Source organism: Triturus cristatus, chromosome 10 (assembly GCF_964204655.1).
Source record: "Triturus cristatus chromosome 10, aTriCri1.1, whole genome shotgun sequence".
NCBI classification, from domain to species: Eukaryota; Metazoa; Chordata; class Amphibia; order Caudata; family Salamandridae; genus Triturus; species Triturus cristatus.
In genome coordinates this window covers 102165821-102189565 of record NC_140593.1, presented here as the reverse complement: position 1 = coordinate 102189565, position 23745 = coordinate 102165821, and the positions used below count along the sequence as shown (strand labels likewise).

The following is a 23745-nucleotide window of genomic DNA, read 5'->3' as shown; positions in this document are numbered from 1 at the left end:
ATATTGGGAATTCATAACGCACTACGGGCCATATGTAGGTAGCCCAATACCGGTCGGTAACGGCCGATTTTCGGTAAATATACCGTTACCGACCGGTATTTAGGCTTTTGCTATGTAGGGGGATCATTTCTGTATTCGGTAATTTACCGAATCGGTAAAATTACCGAATCGGTAATTTTACCGATTCGGTAAATACCGAATACAGAAATGAGATGTAGGGGGAGTGTGTCGTGGGTGTGGGGATTCGTTATTTACCACCAACTAAAAGTTGGTGGTAAATGACGAATAGGTGTAAAAATGCATTTTTGTGCACTGTGAAGTGTGCAATGTGGCAGACATACATGCCCCCAGGGCATGTATGTGCGCCACATGTGCACACATGGACGAGTCAGGGGTGCAACAGGGTGTCAATGTGACACCCTGCCACCCATGATGATGCCTCCCCCCATTACCGAATCGGTATTTACCGATTCGGTAATGGTAACTGGCTTCCCATTGATTCCTATGGCCTCCTGGCCCATAGGAATCAATGGGAAACAAGTTACCATTACCGAATCGGTAAATACCGATTCTAAAATACAGACACTTACCGAATCGGTATTTTTTTACCTACATTACATTTACCGATTCATAAATACCGAATCGGTAAAATTCGGTATTTAAGAATCGGTAAAGGTAATTTACCTACATATGGCCCAAAGTCACTTTAAATCCTCAGTTGGGGAGACTGACTACTTAAGTTTTGTCTTTTAAACTGACTCCGAGCTTTGAGGCCTTTCTAGATGAGATTAAACCACAACTGGCAAAGTCCCTCTATATAAAATTTAGGTATGAGACACTACAAGTTAATGCTTTTACGGCTAAATGGGCAAAAGTTCAACTGAGGGCTAGTGATCCTAAATGCTCATTGGTCCATTAGGCGCTAATGAGGATATTGCGCATGTTTTATTCTTTTGCGTTGCATATGCTAGACCCAGACAAAAGTGGATCAGGCCCCTGTGCAGAAGTCTGAATATCAGGAGCTACTTAGAGTCCCTTAGAATTTTAAAAACTGACAGTGCCCAACTTATTGTATTTGGCATTAGTAAATATTTGTTAGCTGTCAGCCATATAAGACATAGGAATGGGCTTAAATTTTTAAAAGTTTTTTTTTTTTTTAAATGGATTTTAAGAATTTTGTATGGATTTAAATTTTTTTAAGGTTTTAGTCGGAATCATCTGAAAATCTTAGTAGCAGTAGAGCCCAAATGGGTACGCTCGTGCTAATTGAATTGCTATCTTTGTACTGCATCGAGAAGAATTTTAATCAAATTAACGTAATAGGGGTCAAGACCAAAAGGATAAATCTTAACAGTATATAACCTTGCTACTTAGACTCTTATAAATATAATACGCGTTTATGTTTATATTTAGATGAATGTAAATTATAATATGTATGAAAAGTTTAATAAGCTTTGATGATTTTTTGAATTGAATAAAGATTTTGAATGAATGAATGAATGAAAGTGTTATTATTTTTAACTAACTTTTAACATTCACAATTAGTACTAGTGAAACAATTATGTTTATCATATTTAAATCAGTACTATTAAAGAAATAGCTGATTGGATCACACTATCCAAGCAGTTACGTATCTGTGGGTCACAGAAAATGTAATAAAATATGTTAAAAACTAAGACTTGTGTCTTAGTTTGAATAGTCATTGGTGGTCCCATGATTACAAAAATAAAACAAGCATTGGCAAAGCCAAAGGTTTGGCTTTTGCAGTTGTTTCGATGGCACATTTGTTTTTATTGCAAGTATATGCCACACACAAAAATAAATCTGCCACCTAAACCTAACCTCTATATGCTTGCAATAAAACAAGTTTTAAAAAGAGAAAAAAAATTCAGTGATGTAGCCGTTTTACTATTGATTTTTTTAAACCATGCCTTTCAGTTGTGCCCTGCATTTTATTGTTATTTTTTGTGACGGAGACAAGAGTAAATAAAGACCTAAACAAGGACACAAATCAGGGGCAGCGTCAATGTGACAATGGCACTTACACGTTTATTAACTGCAACTTTCAAAAGAAGATGTAAATACATCACCCAAATTACAGGCACAATAAGTACCAGTTATTCACAGATAAAAGAAATCTATAAAAATCACATTTTGAACCAGCTTTATTGCCGAAGAGAAAGGGACTATTTTAGGTGGATGGATACAATATGCACAGGTTTGGAGACACTAAAATGAAGGGAACCAATGGGTGGATTGGGCTTGGCCCACTGGCCCATGCTGGATGCGGAAATAGACAGAAGCAAATTGGGAATGACAATGTAAAGGGCAGTGGATGAACCCCACTGACCGCAAGCCCATGGAAGTATTTATAATACTTATTATTCAAAACAGTAGTTCAGCGGCTGAGCTGATGCTGGCTCCAGGGCCAGACCTAAAAAGCATTAATGGCGACAGCTGGTGATTTTGAGTTTTCTAAACACCTCACATACGTTAACATTACTCCATCCACTAAGCACGCACGCGTCAAGCTAGACCTACATGGGCGGAATTAAACTTGTTAATTGACATTACCAGTTAGTGCCTTACTGTGCCGTCCAAAGGGACTTTTTATAGTCAACTTTGTTGTTTCTTCTCCTATATGATCCTTTCCTCTTTATCAACAAGTGACATGTTGATAAAAACTGTAATTCTGACCAATTCTACAGAAATTAATGGTCATCGCTTCGTCCCAGCACTACTGAGGTGAAGAGCTCCTTTAGGTCTCCAAGTGATTTCCAGCTCTTAATGTGACTCGTGGTTAGTGATAATATCACGGCGATCATTATATTGCTTATTTTTAATGTGATAGTACAATCATTTAAGATGCAAGTCTGGACTGACCCTGTGTTTCATAGGAAAACACTTCTTTACTAAAAACCGCAAGTGCGCAACCCAGCCAGCATGTTTCTCCCTGTTCAATGCAGACTTACCTGTTATGGTCGCCAATGGTAGTTTTCAGAATTATGTCAGACCGAGTGGGAGGGGTGGGATTTCCATCTGGGACCTGCTGGTTATTCCCACTTCTCTGCAGATCATGAGAGCATAGCTCCCTCACACGCAGTGACAGTCAGGGCCATCTTATGGAAGTTCTCACTTCTGGGACCAGTTTACGGTCATTGCAGCCACCCGGCTTCTTGAGCTCGTCGTTCCTTCTAATGCAGGTAGTACCTAAACTCATCCAGTGAGACTGACTGCGTGGAACTTAAGCCTTCGTCCTTGTGCAGGCAGGAGCCGCTCTGTAAGGCAAAGATAGGGAGTGGACAACCTGCTTCCCAGTCATTGCACTGGTCTTACGAAGACCTTCAGTGATAGAATTTCTTCTCCCAGGTGTTTACACTACAGGTGAGCAGGCTCTCTTCTCTTCCATAATTAATGAAACTGCAGAAACACTGGTGATTGCCCTTCATTCAGATCATTGGATGGCTACCCTTTCCACTGAGAGAGAGGCAGACTTCAGAGGCCATTTGCCATTACAGGAGGTCAATGAGGATTTTACTGGGGCCATTTCTGATGCCAGAAAAAGCCTCAGTCTGCTTCTATAATTTCATGGACCGCTTCTAGGAAGCACAGACCTGCCCCCAAAAACCCTGCTTATGTATCAGGCCATCCAATAGCTGAGAGCTTGGTGGTGCAAGCTTCATTTCGCTAACTGAAACACAACAAGATGGAGTGGCATGTCATCACGAGGCGGGGCTATCAGTGTGCTCGGTCACGTCAGGTCTCCTGGCTGTAAGGCTTAGGAAGGCTGTCTATCTGCTCACAAGATACTCTCGTGCTTGGGTAGGTTGATGCTTGTGATGGCTGTTTGGCAAATTCCACCCTATCAGAAAACAGACAGACAGAGCTGCTTCATGGGTCCAGTCTAGGACGGCCTGGAAGCAGTAGAACAGTAGAACAGCCATGCAGATGGCTACAGATATCGTCAACTCCATGCCTGGATGTGGGCTTCTAGTTGACCTAGCAATATCTGTGGCCCTCTCCTTGAGATGCCATTTCATCATCAAAGCTGCTTTAGGAAAAGACAAGTAGAATCCTGGAGAGCTTCAAGCAGAGCTGTGCTACCACCAGAGACCTGCATTTGACTTCCCCTGACAAGCATTTTACACCCGCAATGTCACCCTTTTTTGGGTAAAGCCACCACTTTTGCAGACCCTGAAGTGACCTCAGCTTCCACAATAACTGATCTTTCATATTTAGAGAGGCAGAGGCACAGGTAATAAAGGTAAGATTAGCTCCTGCTTCTCCTGTTCCTCCACATCAGCTACACCAAAGCTGAGTTCAAAGATTCCCCGTGGTGGATGAATGACAGCAGTCTCCCTTTGTTAAGAACAGCCAGGTGAAGACCTTTGAAGATAAACATTTCAGCTTACAGTGCCTAGTTTGTGGAAAAATAAGTGCCTGGACCCATATAATCTCTCAGGAGGCCACTGCAGCTTTCACCATGCACTGTCCTCGCCATCACTGGCAAATACCTGTACCAATGCTACCTAATGGTCATCACACCCCTGCAAATATGACAGAATGGACTATTCCTGGCCATCCACAGCTGTGAGAATGCCTGAAAGTGTTACCATTACTAATTTTCATGTATTTACACTATAACATCACCTGCTGATGTTTGCAAATAGACAGACAGCACCACCAAGTGGTGGACTGTCATAAATGTGTGCAGGTGTCAAGAAATAGGTGTCGGTGCTGTGCATCGGCAAACACTGGCACAAATTAAGCACTGGATTGCCCTCTACCTTTTGTGAGTAAGCCACCGTCTATTGCCTCGCTTGATGCCAATGTGGCAATAAAATTGGTCCCTCTAGAAGAAAGTGGAAACTCTAGATCTGTTGGATTCTCCAAAAAAAGAAAACCTTTCTTAGACTACTGTCAATGAGTAGGAGAGATCTAAAATATTCTACTTTCATGAATTGTGATCCAGAGGAAAAGAGAGGAAGGATGAGAACCATTTTAAGACTTGACTCCTCAATCGCTAGCCTGTGCAATGGGGTGGTGAGTGGTACCTTACTCTCGATCCACTGAGACATTGAGCAGTACCAGATGTCCTCATCAACCAGAGTTTGCAGTTACTCATCCAATACTTGTAGAATTTCTGGTTCTTTGCTTAATCTGAAACTGAATCAAGACTGAAAACAGTTCAGTATGTATGTCTCAACGATGTGTGCCAAAAGATGGGATGAGCCTGTCTTTTCAGTATTCCTTCTTCTGAAAGGAAAGTAGAGACAGTCGCAGATTCTGAAAATCTATAGGTTCTACGTTTGTTTTTTCAGTAGAGGTGTAATCTGGCTAGATTTTGGTAAAAAAAGGAAACATGGCTTCTTACAGGAAAATGGCGACGATTTTAAGAATTGAAGTATTGTATCAGTTTTACTGAAATGGAATTCTCCTTTTTTTGTGTTTTTTTAGTCCTCATCATCAAACGCCCTTGATCCAATCATCAATAATAGCCGAATAAACTCCTGCCCCCAGCCGAGGCGTGGGGAGGGGCCATTGCTTTTTGCTCTAGGTCTTAGGGCAATGCTCACCATTGAGCCAACAAGGAAAAGAGCATACACATGGTGTTCTTAATCATAGCACCTCTTCCTGGGTTACCCGCAACCAATCAATCACCAGGGACCACAAGTCTGCCTTACTCTTGAAATCTTTCCTCCCTAGGTCCATTTTATAGACCCTCTTAGCTTGCACCAGTTAGTTTTCCAACATAGTTGAGTGAGAGTCAATCCATTTTTTGCAAATAACATACCACGCTATTGTTACCAAATATATAAAATGTGGTTCCTTCTCTTCCCTGTAGTATGTTCTTCCACCATCTCTTGGGTTGTCCCAAACAAAACCAAGTGGGCGCTTGCCTTGATATCTTCGTTAAACATTTCCAACATAGCTGAGCTTACGCCCTCCCAGAAAATATACTTCCAATCCAGAGCATTCCAGAAACAAGTAGAGATTGTCCGCCCTGACCAAATTTCACTTCTTGCAGCACCTTTCAGACATGCAAGAGATCTTCGAAAGCTTATGCGGAGTCCAGTAGGCCCTGTGTAATGTAAACAAATGATTTCTTTTGAGCACAGCAGAACTGACCATATTATATAGAATGTGTTTGACCTGGTACCATTGGGGTGAGTCTCCCTTTCATTTTTTACTGATTGCCTCCTCTGTTTTTGGCATGTTTTGCTGGTTTCGATGCTTTGGGCACTGTGCCACTGCTAACCAGTGCCACAGTGCAAGTGCTCCCTATGTTAAATTGATGTAATGGATTAGTGACTCCATGATTGGCTTATTTGATTTACTTGTCAGACCCTGGTACAGTGCACCATGTGTGCCCAGGGCCTGTAAATCAAATGCTGCTGGTGGGCTTACAGCACTGGTTGTGCCACCCACAGAAGCAGCTTGTAAAGTGTGTCTCAGGCCTGCCATTGCAGAGCCTGTGTACAGTGTAGTACAGCCATGTCGACTTAGTAAGTGCACCCACTTACCAGTCCCTAAACCTTTCCTTTTCTACATGTTAGCCACCCCTAAGGTAGGCCCAAGGGCAGGGTGCATTGTAAGTAAAAGGTAGGACATGCCCTGATGTGTGTGGCATGTCCTGATAGTGAATTACAGCCAATTTCGTTTTTCACTATTGCAAGGCTACCTGTCGCCATAGGCCAGAATGGGCAGTTGGATAATAACGTCTTATAATCCTAACTGACCCAGGGAAATGGTAGAAAAACAAATTTAGTGTGCCTGAACTCAGAATTATAAAATACATCTTTTAGTGAAGTTGGTTTTAACATTCTGTGTTTGAGAATACAACTTTTAGAAAGTAGGTATTTTCTTGCCTAGCCTTCCAGCCTCCCTCTGCTAGGTTGTTTATTGCATGTCTGGTTTGTGAGTGACAGGAGGGCTTGGGCTCCAGCAGTCTGGGCTGGGCTGAATAGGACCTTGGCTGAATGGAGAGTGGGGGGCGGAGATTTCCTTTCAGTGCCCCCAGCCTTCATAGAATAGAGAGTAGGGGGAGGAGATTTCCTTTTAGCTACCTGGGCCAGGTCTGCCTTCAACAATGCTGTCTCCACCTCCTGCCAGGAAGCTGCACAGAACTGGTTTTGGCTAGGTATAGGCACCCTCTGCGTCAGAGGACAAAGGTTTCTGATGGATACATCTGCCAGTGGATTCCTCACCTTGTGAATATCCCCTGCGCCAGCATTCCACGGAACTTTTCTTCCCCAGCATTCCACGTCGACGTGGGCGACGTCACAATACATCGGCTCCGCACGCGACTCCGTACGACGTCATCGGAGCCATAAGAAGCCCACGTCGGCGTGATGACGTCAGTTCCCTTTTTTCCGCGCCGTCGACGCGCAACGGTTTTTTCCCAGTGCTCTCTAGATACTTTGTAATCTAGTGGTGTATTTTTGTTAAAATCGGTATGTCTTCGACGAGGAAGTCGGGCTTTAAGCCCTGTAGGGAGTGCGGAGGCCTGATGTCCATGACGGATCCGCATCAGAATTGTTTATGGTGTCTCTCCTCTGATCATGACGTGGATGAGTGCGGGTGCTGTAGGAGCATGAATCCTAAAGCGCTGAAGGAGAGGAAGACCAAACTCTTCATGAAGAAGATCGGTGAGGAGAAGAGAGGGAGGAAAAAGGAGAAGTCCAGGCGGGAGTCTTCGACTTCGAGGTCGTCGAAGTCGAAGAAGCACCATAAGAAGAGGAAGCATTCTTCTCGGCGTCGGTCCTCGAAGTCTAAGAGGTCGAGGTCGGCTTCGCCTCGTCGACGTCAGAGCAAGGTCTTGTCTCCTTCGCCTTCTCCTGATAAGTCTTCGAAGTCTCCCTCTCCGAAGCGGACTCCAGCTCGTTCCCCGACGCCGTCGCCGGCGCCGTCCAAGGCTTCGACTCCGGGTCGGGTGGAATCTGATGTGGAGCAGGAGCAGGAAGAGTCTGTTCCGGTGCCTGATGACTCCGCGGCTCCGGTGGAGGATTCTGAGGAGCTGACGCCGGTGGCTCCACAGGAGGATACAGGGGCAGTTCCTTATCCCCAATTCCCGGCTCCAGGTACGGATCCTTCGGGATTTCTGAATGCCATGTATGGCATTTTTCAGAGAGCATCCTTCCCATCCGGAGCACCAGCAGGTCCCGTGGGTCCGATGGCGTTTTCTCTGGGAGTGCCGCAGCAATACGCTCAGGCTCCTTTTCTGCCTTTTATGCCGATGGCGCCTTCTTGGCAGTTTCCGCCGCCGGTTGGGAATCCGGCTCGACCTCGGATGGATGGTCAATCTTCGGAGCCTTCTTTGACGCCGAGGCCGACTCCATCGACGCCGCATCCGGCGCCGCCGACTCCACCTGTAGCGCCTCCGACGCCGGTGCCTTTGGCTCCACCGACGCCGCGTATGACGTCGACGACGCCGGCTCCCCGGAATCGATCGAGGCGGGAGGCCCAAAGGGTTTTGGAGGAGGAAAGATATCGGGCTGAGGTGGAAGAAGGTGAAGTCGACTCTTCTTCGGATGAGTTTGGAGGTATAGAGGTAGCAAGTGGTTTGGATACCACCCCGGAGTGGGAGCATGCTTCTACAAGGTCTTCTCCCCCACAGGAATTGGCGCCCTACCATGTTGTGATCAAGAAGGCCGCGGAGTTGTTAGATCTGCAGCTGCCCTCTGTGGAATACAAGTCCAATCTGCTTACAGAGGTGTTGCACTCCCCGACGTCGGCTTCGGAGCCTTTGTTACCTTTCAATGAGGCTCTCTTGGAACCAGTGTTGGAGGTGTGGAAGAAGCCTCTGTCAGCTCCAGCAGTTTGCAGGCAGGTGGCAAGGAGATACAGGGTTGCGCCAGGAGACCCGGATTTTTTATCCACGCATCCTTCTCCGGAGAGCCTAGTGGTGCAGGCTTCATGTTCTAAACATGCTTCGGGTGCTTTCCCCCAATCTCCTGCTGATAGGGAGTCAAAGAAAGTTGATCAGGCGGCCAAAAAGACATTCTCCTCAGGAAGTATGGCGTTGAAGTCATCAAATGCCACATGCTTGCTGGGGCGTTATGTTCATGCCCTGATGGACTCTATAAAGACTTTGGCCCCTAAGTTACCTGAGGGGGATAAGTCGTCCTTCATGGAGGTTGTGGCGGACACTCAGGCAGCTGCCAGGCAGGTGATCCAGTCTGGGCTGGATACGGCGGACTCTGTGGCGAGGATTATGGGGTCGTCCATTGCCGCAAGGAGACAAGCTTGGCTCCGTTCCTCAGGGTTTTCTGCGGATGTCCAGGCCACGCTGTTGGATCTGCCCTTTGATGGACAAAAGTTGTTTGGGGAGAAGGCAGATTCTGCTCTTCAACGTTTTAAGGACAGTAGGTTGACGGCGAAGTCCTTGGGTCTGCAGGTTCCTGCTAGAGGTTCAACTTTCCGTAAGGCTAGGGGATTCGGAAGGTCATCCTTTCGCTCCTTCCGACAGCCACAACAACAGCAGCAACAACAGCAGCAGAATCCCCTCTATCGCTCCTATAGAGGGAAGCAAAGGGGTCGGAGAGGTTCTGGTCGCAACCCCTCTTCTTCCTCCTCCTCCTCTGCTCCAAATGAGGCTTCAGGGAAGCAGCCCTAGATCCCCCATCCCGGATCATGTAAGACCTGTGGGGGGTCGGGTGTCCTACTTTCTACGGGGTTGGAAATCTGTTACAACCGACCTTTGGGTTTTGAACCTCGTAGAGACTGGGTACGCCCTTCCCTTTCGGGAGTTTCCTCCCCCTTACCCTCCTTGCCAAGGTTATTGCTCGGAGGACCACCTGCTTCTCCTGCAGAAAGAAGTTCAAGCTTTGTTTCAGAAGGGCGCAATAGAGGTGGTTCCGGAGCAGGAAAGGGGTCAGGGATGCTACTCCCGGTATTTCCTGATCCCCAAGAAGGACGGCAGATTGCGTCCGATTCTGGACCTCAGAATCTTGAATTTTTACCTGAAACAGGAGAAGTTCAAGATGCTGACCCTTGCGCAGGTTCTTCAAGCGTTGCAGCAAGGAGACTGGATGGTGTCGCTCGACTTGCAGGACGCGTACTTCCATGTCCCAATCCTGAAGTCACACAGGAAGTATCTCCGTTTTACGGTTGGGTCGCAACATTATCAGTTTGCGGTCCTCCCGTTTGGTCTTGCTACTGCACCTCGAGTCTTCACAAAGGTGATGGCAGTGGTGGCTGCTCATCTCAGGAGGTCGGGGATTCCGGTTTTCCCCTACCTGGACGACTGGCTTCTGAAGGCAGAGTCCCCAGAGATGGTGCAGCGTCATCTGCAGGTGACAACTCAGCTGTTATTCGACTTGGGTTTTTCGATCAATGTGCCCAAATCTCACCTGGTGCCCTCTCAACGCAACCTGTTTATAGGGGCAGTACTGGACACTACTGTGTGTCGAGCATTCCCTCCTCCTCAAAGGATTCTCGACATTCAGGAGATGGTCCCTTTATTCCACAGTGGAGCGGTTGTTCCAGTTCTGAAGGTCCTTCGCCTGCTCGGTCTGTTCGCTTCCTGCATTCTGTTGGTCAACCATGCACGCTGGCACATGAGGGCGCTCCAGTGGTGCCTCCGCAAGCAGTGGTATCAGCACAACGGGGATCTCGGGGAGTCGATCAAGATCTCCGGAGAAGCTGCAGCGGATCTGTCTTGGTGGAGCGTGGAGGGCAATCTGTCCCAAGGAAAGCCCTTCCATCTACCTCCATCGGTGGCCACAGTGATAACGGATGCCTCCACCCTAGGGTGGGGAGCTCATCTGGGGGATCTGGAGATCAAGGGTCTTTGGTCTCCAGAGGAGAGGTTGTTTCATATCAACCTTCTGGAGTTGCGGGCGATTCGTTTGGCACTCAAGGCCTTTCTCCCTTCCCTTCGCGGTCAGTCAGTTCAAGTCCTGACGGACAACACGACCGCGATGTGGTATATAAACAAACAGGGAGGAGTGGGGTCTCTTTGTCTCTGCAGAGAGGCCCTGCGTCTGTGGTCCTGGGCTCAGGACCATCAGATTTGTCTGATGGCAAATCATCTGGCCGGGGTGCTGAACGTGCGTGCGGACAGTCTCAGTCGGCAGTTCTCCGCCGACCACGAGTGGAGGCTCCATCCGGAGGTGGTTCGTCGCGTCTTTCGGACGTGGGGGACTCCTCGGGTGGACCTGTTTGCCACCCGAGAGAACGCGCACTGCCCGTCATTCTGCAGTCTCCAGTATCCGATGCAGGGGGCGTTGGGGGACGCGTTTCAGTTGAGTTGGGGCACACAACTCCTTTACGCGTTTCCTCCCGTACCCTTGATTCCTCGGGTTCTGAGGAAGATTCGCCAAGACCGGGCCCAAGTCATTTTGGTCGCCCCGGACTGGCCAAGAAGGGTGTGGTACACAGATCTTCTCCACCTCTCCTCGTGCCCTCCGCTCCGTCTCCCTCTGAGGGCAGACCTCCTCTCGCAGTCGGAGGGGCAGGTTCTACACCCCCACCTCCAGAGCTTACACCTTCATGCCTGGAGATTGAACGGGGCAACCTGAGTTCCTTCTCTCTCCCACCTGATGTGGTGGACGTTATTTTATCGGCCAGGCGACACTCCACCAAGTCCATATACTCCTACAGGTGGTCTAAGTTTGTAAAGTGGTGTGGAGAGAGGTCTATTGACCCTTTAAAGGCTCATCTTTCTGATGTGCTTCAGTTTGCTCTTTCCTTGGCTCAGCAGGGCTGTGCTGTGGCCACGGTCAAGGGCTACCTTTCGGCCTTATCGGCATTTCTGTGCCTTCCAGATCAACCTTCGTTGTTTAAATCTCCGGTTGTTCTGAGGTTCATCAAGGGCCTTACAAACATGTTTCCTCCTACTCCATTTGTAATGCCTCAGTGGGACCTTAATCTTGTCTTAACCTTTTTAATGGGGTCCCCTTTTGAGCCTCTTCATAATTGTCCTTTGAGGCTGTTGTCCTTTAAGGTGGTTTTTCTTGTAGCCATAACCTCGGCAAGGAGGGTGAGTGAGCTTCAAGCTCTTAGTTCCAAACCTCCTTTTCTTACCTTACATGCTGAAAGGATGGTTCTCAGGACCAGGGCTGCTTTCCTGCCAAAAGTTGTTACTCCTTTCCATTTGGGGCAGTCTATTACCCTCCCTGTTTTCTATCCACCCCCTCATCCTTCCAAAGAAGAGGAAAGACTCCATCGCCTTGACCCGAAGAGGGCTATGAGTTTTTATTTGGACAGGACCAAGGACTTTCGTATTGATGACCAGCTTTTTATTGGCTACGTTGGTCGTTCTAAAGGTAAAGCGGTGCACAAGCGCACGCTGTCAAGATGGATTATACTGACCATCAAGATCTTCTACGCCTTGGCTGGTAAGACTCCTCCTGAGGGTATTCGTGCTCACTCTACTAGAGCTAAGTCTTCAACATCTGCTCTGGCCCGGGGTGTTCCTGTGGCAGATATTTGTAAGGCCGCGACTTGGGCCTCCCTCCATACTTTCGCAAAGCATTATTGCTTGGACTCTGAGATGAGGAGGGAGGGCCACTTCGCGCGCTCTGTCTTGCAAGACTTTCTGGTATAGAAAGGTGGACACCCTCCTCCGGGAGTGGGGACTGCTGTGGGAATCTATTCACAAGGTGAGGAATCCACTGGCAGATGTATCCATCAGAAGAACAAGTTACTTACCTTCGGTAACGCTTTTTCTGGTGGATACAGTATCTGCCTGTGGATTCCTCACCAACCCACCCGCCTCCCCGTTGTCCACCTTTTGTATACCATGAAATAGGTCTTGTTTGAAATGCTTATATTTTCTCTTGTACATTTGTAGGAAATGCTTGTTTGATTAGCATTCCTTTGTTTTGTATGCTATGTATATGTATTGGTTTTTCTATATACTGTGTATACTTGGGATTGTCGTTGGTTCACCTGTTCGCCTCGAAGGCACGGAAAAAATGGGTGGAACTGACGTCATCACGCCGACGTGGGCTTCTTATGGCTCCGATGACGTCGTACGGAGTCGCGTGCGGAGCCGATGTATTGTGACGTCGCCCACGTCGACGTGGAATGCTGGGGAAGAAAAGTTCCGTGGAATGCTGGCGCAGGGGATATTCACAAGGTGAGGAATCCACAGGCAGATACTGTATCCACCAGAAAAAGCGTTACCGAAGGTAAGTAACTTGTTCTTTACTAGCATAAATATTGGGGCCCAAACCCGAAGATTTCAGATCACTTCTGGGAACAAGACGGACCTTTGCCAAGGAGAGGAACGAGAGAAGCTGGAGGAGTTGAACTGCCCCTGTGCCAGTGTACTATTTTCTGGGGTTGGCCTGCAGTGGTTTCTTTATTGCCAAGGAAAGGGGAAAGACTTTTATTGAAACTTTCATAATTTTGAAGAAGAATCTCCAAGGGCTTGAACTGTGCTTGCCTCCTGCTGAAGTCTCAGGGATACAAGACTTCACCACCAGCTTCCCCCTGAATTCCCTTGCTGGAGATTCTGTCTGCAGAAGCCTCCATGTTGTTGGGAGCTGGAAGCGCTACTCAATGAGAAGAAGCGTGTTGCCGCCGCAGCTGTTACCGTCGCATCACCGGAGAAGCGTGTCGCCGCCGCAGAGGTCGCAGTCGCATCACCGAAGAAGCATGTCTCCATTGCAGATGCTGGTCGTTGCATCACCGGAGAAGTGTGTCGCCACTGCAAGGGTCGCCATCGCATCACCAGAGAAGCGTGTCTCCGCCGCATCTGCTGATCGTCGCATCACTGGAGAAGCGTGTCGCCACCGCAAGGGTAGCTGTCGCATCACCGGAGAAGCGTGTCGCAGGGCCTGTTGCAGCTCAGGAGTTACAGAGTTCACCACACGGCCATCGGGCGTGCACGCATCATCTTCACATAGTCGCATCGCATCAAGGGCGCCTTCTTGTCGCATCGCACCAGAACATCGTATCACATCGAGGCGCCATCTTGTTGCATCGCAACAGGAACGCAACATGAGATCGACGCATCACCTCCTCTCCGGTAAGGAACAGACGCACCGCCTACTTTTCACAAGCACTGAGGAACAGACGCATCGCCTCCCCCGAAGCAAGGAACTGACGTATCGTTTTCCCTGCAAACCTTTTGTTTAATTTGCGTTACGCATTTCAGGTACTTTTGTGGGAAACGTGTCTCATAGACCATTAACTTGAACTAAGCTACTTCTACCATCTTTAAGTCTATTTTTGATTACAGTATTGTGGATTTGTGTCGTTTTGGGTCTTGTGTTAAGTCTATATAAAGAATACTTATTTTTATAAAACCTGTGTGGTGTCCATCTGTAGTGTTTTCACTGTATTACTGTATGTGTTCACAAATGCTTTACACACTGCCTCTGAGATAAGCCTGCCTGCTCGTGCCAAGCTACTAAGGGGGTGAGCAGGGTTTATGTAGGAGTATAGCCCCCTTACCCTGACTAGAAGCAAGGGTCCCTACTTGGTCAAAGGTACCTACCTCTGCCAACTAGAGACCCCCAGTTCTAACAGAATGCAAAAGCATACTTGTCATAATGTTTCCAACTGGTTGCTCTGCAAGCGTCTTTCCCAAATCATGTAGGATGGTACCATCTCCAGATCCTCGCCTGGCACATCAGTCCATATGAATTAGCGACTTCTTTTTTGATCATCGGGTGATGGAGGCTGGCTTCAATATCACTTGGGATTTCCAGTTCATCTTTCTGCACCGCTGCCCATGATGCTAGCTGCAGGTATTTAAGTTTGGACAGATTTCCCCTTGTCAGCTCCGACCAGGATTTTAAAGAGCTGCCGTCCAGCAGGTCGCCCCATTTTTGGGCCTCAGCAAGACGTAACGCGGCACATAAACAAATTATATTAAGGATAGTGTGTCCATATGGTTGAAGAGTGACCATTTGAAGTTTTAAGATTTTCCATGAGGTTGGCAGCGTTAGATGCACTTAACGCTGGGCAGGGACATCGTGCTTTTTTGTGTGGCATCACGCCATGCTTGATAGTTTTAAAAGTGCTGTCATGCAGTTCGAGAGTTCGTGTTCTACAAAGCGTGAGGTGAAGACCACATTGATGGTTTTTAGACCTCATCTCACGTGCCACTGAAAAGGCTCTGACTCTGCCCAGGACCTGCTGCATGGGAGGGGCTCATGCAGAGCAAAGAAGATACTTGAGATGGTGTTCAAGGTATTATCCTATTACCTTTGTTGTAAAGCGCTCTGTCGCTCGGGGGTCTAGTAGCGCTCTATCAAAAACTCTCAAATAAAATATAAAATTCCAGGAAATATGTACATTTCACAATACAAGAAACAAACATTTCAGCAATAGCACGTGAACCTCTTTTCCTTGGTTAAGACCACCAGATTTGACAAAGTTCCTGTTCAGGATAGCATCAGATTTTGTCTGATGAAGATGATATTTGGCAATTCTCCAGACATCTGGTTTGTTGTGAGTTCTCTGCATAGTTTCTGGACTAAGATTTCAAGGAAAAGTTTTGGTTCATAAGAAAATCTGATAGGGCTTTTGATTGATGAGTTTTTTTTTTATTTGTTCCCATGATAAACAAAGAAGCTTCCTGAGTGGAGAGACTGTTACTCTACTAGTTCATAAAAGGTAGAAAGTAGCCTGAGGGCTTCCCAATGTTTGGCTTCTAGATTCCCAGCTGTTCTGTGGAAGGTCATCCTGGTTTCCCTCAAGAAGGCAAACCTTGTACTTTTTAGCAGGATCTTTGTGTCCTGTGTCCAGAAGAGCAAACCTTGATGGACTGGAATGTTTTAGTCAATCTACCCACAGGATGCTGCATTTGATGGCATCATGGTTTACCTCGAAATGAGTCTGGATCTGCGTATGTGCTCATTCAGCGGAGACGTCGTCTAGCAGATTAGGAAGGATTATTCCTTTTGGAGTGGGCTAAAACTGGATTTCATATTGTTCATCCCCTTCTTGATTCACATAGAGCTAAAGAACAATGGAATAGAATGCTACTCTGAAGAGTCTGCAGTGTTTGCTATTGTCAAGCATGCCCACACTTCACTTTTGTGCTTCGTAAGTGCCTCTGTAAGCCGCCATTCTGCTGTTCTACATTTGCGCAGAGTGGTCGACGGTTCTTGTCTGGCTTGTCTGATATACGTGTGGGTGTTTTTATTTACTCTGCCTGGCCTGTAGAACCAACAGCACCTTACTCACTCACTCACTCACTCATTCACTCATTCACTTCTCAACCATAGTCAAGCTGACAGAAGTAATGTTACTGGAGGGTAACTACTATGGATATAACTGCTATGGATTTTACAGGAGAGTTCCTTCTATGGATGTCACAGGAAAGTGACTGCAGTGGGTGTTCCAGGGGACTCCTGTTGATTTTAGAGGAGAGTGACTGCTTTGTTAGAGTAGGGTGACTGGTGCAGATGTCACAAGAGAGCGACTTCAACAGGTATTATAGTGAAGTGACTGGTGTGAATGTCTAAAGAGAGTGACTGCTATGGATGTTACAGAAGAGTGAATGCTGTGAATGTCGCATGAGAGTGACTGCTGCAGATGTTACAAGAAAACGTCTGCTACTGATTTTAGAGGAGCCTCATTGCTATGGATGCTAGACTAGGGCGACTGCTGTGGGTGTCAGTGGAGAGTGTGGAGAGTAAATGTTATGGGTGTTACAGGAGAGTGGCTGCTAGCTACGGCGTTACTGTAGAGATGTCACAGGAGAGTTGCTGCTATGGGTGTTACAGTAGAGTGACTGCTGTGGATGTCTCAGAAGAGTGACTGCTTCTGATGTTACAGGAGAGTGACTGCTAGCTACGGGCGTTACTGTAGAGATGTCACAGGAGAGTTGCTGCTATGGGTGTTACAGTAGAGTGACTGCTGTGGAAGAGTGACTGCTACTGATGTTACAGGAGTGTGGCTGCTAGCTACGGGCGTTACTGTAGAGATGTCACAGCAGTGTTGCTGCTATGGGTGTTACAGTAGAGTGACTGCTGTGGATGTCACAGAAGAGTGACTGCTACTGATGTTACAGGAGAGTGGCTGCTAGCTACGGGCGTTACTGTAGAGATGTCACAGGAGAGTTGCTGCTATGGGTGTTACAGTAGAGTGACTGCTGTGGCTGTCTCAGAAGAGTGACTGCTTCTGATGTTACAGGAGAGTGGCTGCTAGCTACGGGCGTTACTGTAGAGATGTCACAGGAGAGTTGCTGCTATGGGTGTTACAGTAGAGTGACTGCTGTGTAAGAGTGACTGCTACTTATGTTACAGGAGAGTGGTTGCTAGCTACGGGCGTTACTGTAGAGATGTCACAGGAGAGTTGCTGCTATGGGTGTTACAGTAGAGTGACTGCTGTGGAAGAGTGACTGCTACTTATGTTACAGGAGAGTGGTTGCTAGCTACGGGCGTTACTGTAGAGATGTCACAGGAGAGTTGTTGCTATGGGTGTTACAGTAGAGTGACTGCTGTGGAAGAGTGACTGCTACTGATGTTACAGGAGAGTGGCTGCTAGCTACGGGCGTTACTGTAGAGATGTCACAGGAGAGTTGCTGCAATGGGTGTTACAGTAGAGTGACTGCAGTGGATGTCTCAGAAGAGTGACTGCTTCTGATGTTACAGGAGAGTGGCTGCTAGCTACGGGCGTTACTGTAGAGATGTCACAGGAGAGTTGCTGCTATGGGTGTTACAGTAGAGTGACTGCTGTGGATGTCTCAGAAGAGTGACTGCTTCTGATGTTACAGGAGAGTGGCTGCTAGCTACGGGCGTTACTGTAGAGATGTCACAGGAGAGTTGTTGCTATGGGTGTTACAGTAGAGTGACTGCTGTGGAAGAATGACTGCTACTGATGTTACAGGAGTGTGGCTGCTAGCTACGGGCGTTACTGTAGAGATGTCACAGCAGTGTTGCTGCTATGGGTGTTACAGTAGAGTGACTGCTGTGGATGTCTCAGAAGAGTGACTGCTACTGATGTTACAGGAGTGTGGCTGCTAGCTACGGGCGTTACTGTAGAGATGTCACAGCAGTGTTGCTGCTATGGGTGTTACAGTAGAGTGACTGCTGTGGAAGAGTGACTGCTTCTGATGTTACAGGAGTGTGGCTGCTAGCTACGGGCGTTACTGTAGAGATGTCACAGCAGTGTTGCTGCTATGGGTGTTACAGTAGAGTGACTGCTGTGGATGTCTCAGAAGAGTGACTGCTACTGATGTTACAGGAGTGTGGCTGCTAGCTACGGGCGTTACTGTAGAGATGTCACAACAGTGTTGCTGCTATGGGTGTTACAGTAGAGTGACTGCTGTGGAAGAGTGACTGCTTCTGATGTTACAGGAGAGTGGTTGCTAGCTACGGGCGTTACTGTAGAGATGTCACAGCAGTGTTGCTGCTATGGATGTTACAGTAGAGTGACTGCTACGCCTCTGTTACCAGGGCTTGACCGCTCTCTGCTTTCTTTTTTTCAAGGTCCAGTGAAACGCAGCGTCAGTGCTTCTGGAGGAGAGCGCCAGCCCGGGGCAAAGTATGTATGATTTACGCTGTTTAAGTTACCAAGTAATTGCTTGGCGCAGCAGCGGCGATGTGAGTTCCTTGGCAGTGTGTTTAAGGTCACGGTTATTAAATCAGCATTTCTATCCCTGTTTGGAACATTCTGATGAACCAGGTTATTTTACGTGAAACATAAATGTCGGAGGGAAAATTACTGTATTTTATGTACATCTCATTTAAAGCTTAAAATGTGTTTTGGACAGCTTTCAAGTCTATTAAGTCAGCTCGGTGCTTGATTCTATGAGCAAAATATTTATTTTCAAAATGCTTGGCATAATTTTATATAAAATGGAAACACGTCGACTTAAGAGTTGCATTGGATTCCCAGGATAGTTGCATTTCAGTCTTATCTTAAATAATAAACGTCTCTATCCACTTTGGGTGCTGGCAGTGGCTGCAAGGCCTTGGGACTCCCACGCGGGCCCCAATTAAAAAAACCAAGTGGGGGTGTCCCGGGTTGGCAAAGGGGCACCCACAGAAATACTACAATGGCCTGTTCCTGCCAGCACCTCAATGGTTGCTGGCTGGGGAGTCGACAGGGGCATTGGGGACCTCGAGGCTGCCCCCTGCAGCCCCCAACATATGCCATGTTGTGGTTGTTCCAAAAAAGAATAATACATTAGAAGTGGGAGCCGCTCATTTAGTATTCATGTTCCTACAAGGAGCACCCCATAATTTCCTGCAAGGGCTTTTAGCAAAATTAGATTTCTTTCTTCCTGGTGGTACCCCTGGAAGGGGCATTGGCAACATCAGCCATTTTATCAATGTTGTGGAGGGCTACAGGGAGTGCAGCACCCACCCCATGCAACATTAAAAACAAGCATTGGTAGAGCTAATAGATCTTGCCAATGCAAGAGCTATTGGTTTTGCCAAAGTGTTTAATCCATATTGTACTCAAAATGTGAGAGCAACCTTTCAAAACAAAGGGAACTGGGTGTACAAAAACCAATTAAAAAGATATGCCCCCTTTGTGCTCATTAGTCTCTTCCTAAATTTTACCAACTGTTGTTTCTCACACATTCATATATCCAAAACTCTAAGTCCTGTTTTTTATATAACAAGTGTCTCCTCCTTTATTAAAACAATTTTACAATAAAATCTATTAAAAAAATCATTGTTTCATAATCATTTATAAAAAAAGTAGTCACAGCAAGTTGTTCTAATATATATAGTCATTTATGCCTATACATAATAATCCTTTTTCTTCAATTAATTTAAAATGTACTAACTCCAACATTTGCATTGTAGTAAATTACATTTGGCAACTCGCAAATTGTAAGGGTCTTACATCTGGCCCCAAGTTCCCTGTCCTTCAAATTTTATTTTTAAAAAGCATATAAGGTGGCAGGGTACAGATACCCCACCCAACTAGCTCTTGTGGGGGCGAGGGGTCCCAGAGGACTTCCTGGGGTAGCAAAAAGTAAAAATAATCTGAAGTTGTTGCCACTATCCTGCAAGAATACTGTGGGATCATGGAAAAAAATGGTGGCCCGCCATTTTATTTTAACCAATATTTGGGGAGTGGGGTGTGAGTTGGGGGTCCCCATTCCTGAGCCCATTTTGGCCCCTGTGGGACCTCATTCCCTGGGGTCCCAACAATAGAGGAGAAGGGAGTGCGTGGCCCTCCTCCCCGAGCCCTGGGACAATATCTCCTGGGGCTGGCTCTTTATTGTGTGCCGGTGAGCCCACCCGCGGGACTCTGTGGGTTTCCCTGCCTGCAGGGCCATGGGCAGAGAAAGAAGTAAGCTCCCACCCAACAGTAGCTTTGAAAATGCCCCCCCACCCCGGATGGGAGCATACTTCTGTTTCCCTGCCTACACTCTTGCGGGCAGGGGAACTGGGAAGCTCCCTCCCGTTGGGAGCAGGCTGAAGTAGCTTCCCCCGCTGGGCAGGAGCAATGCCAGCTCCAGAGCAGGAGCCGACTGGGTCTGCAGGAGCCCTTGTGCTTCCCCCGAAGCCCTCCAATGTGATGGGGTCTCCGGGGCCTAATAGTAATGTGTTTGGCCCCATGTGATAGAGTCCTGGGGTCTCTTAAGGCTCAGGGAGGAGGGCCATGTGCCCACTATTTTTAAGATAAAATATGGCACTGAGGGATAAGGCCAATATGGCCCATTTGGGCTTGGGAGGGGACGCAGTCCCCTCCCCTAATAGTAATGTTTGTGGCCCCAGGGGCTGAGGTCCGCAGTGCCTCTTAAGGCACGGAAAGGGGGGCACGCACCCTGCCCCCTTCAATTCAAACATGGCCCTGAGCGATGGGGTCCCTGTGGCCCATTTGAGCTTGGGGCCACGCACTCCCTCACCAAATAGTAAGCTATTGAAAATGTGCACCTTAAAGCGGTGCTTCTGAAGACCCAATATTACACAGCAAATACTCAGTATCCAGAGAGCGGGAGCTCCTCTTCCTCCGAATAAAATAATAGTGATGTGCATGAACTTCAGGTGCCATTCCCGCACATTGTCCTTTTCAAGGGTTTACGCTAAACAAAAACTAATAAAAACAAATGTAAACCATAAAGAGGACACCCATAACCAAGAGGCACAGTATTGTTACCAGATTTTCAGCTCAGTGGAAGAGGTGTGGCGCAGCGGCCAGGGCGTTTGACTCTGAAATCCGGGGACTCACGGTTTGATCCCCGGCACCGGCGGCAGATCAGCCCAACACCATGTGACTCTGGGCAATAGCTCGCTTAATCTTCCCGACGGCCCCCATCGGGTAATCGTTCGCGCTTTACAAATACTGGACATAGGGCAGAGGCGTAACTAGAGCCAAATTTCGGGGGGGGGGGGGGCTAAGAAAAAATTTCGGGGGTAGGGGCTGACTCTTTTAAGGGATAGGCAGAGTGGAGCTGCAGGGGCTCTTAGAAGGGGTGAAACAACAGCGAGGCCTCATTAACATGCAAATGGTATTTTAAAGACCTGTGAAGTGCCCGGGTGCGGCTGTGTGTGCGCCGCGAGGCTGTCTCATCCCGGGCTGCCACACGCGACGGGGGGGCTGAAGCCCTGTGAGTCCAATTGGTGTTGCGCGCCTGACATAGGGTATGTTTTTCATTTTGCCTCTGAGGGAATTTTTTTTACCCTAAATATCGTCTGCAGCCGCCGCCTTCCATACTTATGTGTATTTGTAAAGCGCACTATCGCCCGCGAGCGGCTCTCTCTGCCAATCTATGTGTAGGAAAGAGAACTAAAATGACGCTTCAAGGGTTGCCAGGGTGGTCACTGTGACATCACAGTTCCCCTTAGAACCCTGTTGCCATGCCAACCACAGCTAGCCCTGACTTGCAATCAGTGTATGTTTCCATCACTTAAGTCAGACATGCCGAAGCTCCTGAGACTTTCACTCAAAAAGTCTTCTCAGGTAAATATTTCAATTTCTCATGATTTTGTGAACCTTTGGTTACTTGTTCTCTGCTCTGATGGGTCCCTCCAGTGGCTTTAATGGGCCTAAATCCTTGTGTCTCCATTGAAATGTTCTATCGACACGTCTGCTGAGACAGCAGGGACTGCCAGGGCCAGGTATTGCCTCTCTGGGGTTCGTAAAGGAGCTGGTATTACACTGGGATCCTTCAGTCACTGATGCGCAGGGCAGAGTTTTGATGCCATAAATGTCGAAGTATCTGGCGCCCCCTATCGTAGTGAACGGGAGTCGTTTTGAGTTTGAGAAAGGCTCTGCCGTGTTACCGTAAGGGGCATTTTTCGTCTTTTGCGGCCTTATTTATTTATTTATTTATTTATTTATTTATTTAGGTTACTTATAAAGCGCTAACAATCATCCCGGGGGATATCACGGCGCTGCATGTAGCGTGAGCCTGACTCAAGGGCTTTAGAGCGGTTTATGAGCCCCAGACGACATTACACATGGTCAGATTTATGTTCTAGGCTCGGGAGGATTAACTGGTTTATGTGCCCAGAATCACAGGATGTTGAGCCGACGCCAGGGCTCGAGCTTCCTTCCGCAGTTCCAAAGTCGACTGCTCTGGCCTTCAGGCCACACCGTAAGTGCCCCTTCCAACAGTCTTCACTAAGAACGCGTGCGCGTTTCCCGACACTATTCTCTGTGGGAGTGAAACTTTTAATCATGTCTGTGATGGGATTTGAGTGCTGCCACTCAGCAGGGACAGGGGACAGCTCAGCCAGCCTTGAGCCTTGCAGCTGTTTTCCATTTCGGACGTGTTTCCTTTGAAAAGTTCTGAGGGTGGGGAGTGATTGGCGAATTGATGAGCCCCGCTGGGCAGCTGCATCTGTTCTTCCGGGTTTGAAGTAGATTTTAGGGCTACGCGTCGTTATCAGGTTCGACAAGGAAGAGCTTTCACAGAGAGGGTCCGTCTGAAGAGCCCTTGAAGGACCCCGCTCTCAGTGGAGCACACTAGGCCTTTCTTTGGTCCACCGTTCTAATGTCGGTTTCAGTGCGCCTTACCCCTCACGACTCCATCACCGAGTCAGGAACAGTCAGGCATTCCTTTCATGTGACTCTTATGTGATGTGCTGGCAGCAGTATTCCCACCAGGGTACTGAGCGATTCTGTTTCTTTCGAAGCCGCGCATCTCTGATTTCTGCCCTCCTCCTTTTCATGTGTCTGCAGAGCTTCAGAATGTCAATGTTCGAACTCGTATTTAAAGGGAGAGCAAAGTCTCAACTGTATTTGCATGCGGTGCTTTTGATGGTGCCTTTTCCATTGTAAATGCAGGACTGGAAGTGTCTGAATGCGAAGAGAACGACAGCTGGGAAAGCTGCTCCCTCCTGCCGCAACGCGTGATCTTCGCATTAGATCAGGCTTCCTGTTCGCCTGTTTATGAGGAAGTGTCTTTCAAACGCTGCATCAGTACCTCAGTACTGGCAACCAAAACTACAGTACCACCTGCAGAATCGCATTACCACCCTCAGCATCATGCTGATATCCGCAATGCACACCACCATCACATTACCACTGCCAGCACCGCACCATCAATCCACACTACTACCCCTTACTGACGCACTACCACCCTCCGCGTTGTACCACTACCAGCACCGCACCATCAATCCACACTACTACCCCTTACTGACGCACTACAACAATCAGCATCACATTACCACTGCCAGCCCCGCACCATCAATCCACACTACTACCCCTTACTGACGCACTACCACCCTCCGCGTTGTACCACTGCCAGCCCCGCACCATCAATCCACACTACTACCCCTTACTGACGCACTACCACCCTCCGCATTGTAGCACTGCCAGCACCGCATCATCAATTCACACTACTACCCCTTACTGACGCACTACAACAAT

General features: G+C 47.7%; 1 protein-coding gene across 2 annotated transcripts in view; it reads left to right on the top strand.

Annotated features, from left to right (window-relative positions):
- Positions 1-23745, top strand: part of NEK10 (NIMA related kinase 10) — a 1348206-nt gene that overhangs the window by 1142764 nt on the left and 181697 nt on the right. For both annotated transcript variants that reach the window (XM_085630543.1, XM_085630544.1), the window contains exon 30: positions 18396-18450. In XM_085630543.1, coding sequence (XP_085486669.1) covers positions 18396-18450 — 55 coding nt within the window. The remainder of the gene's footprint in view (positions 1-18395; positions 18451-23745) is intronic.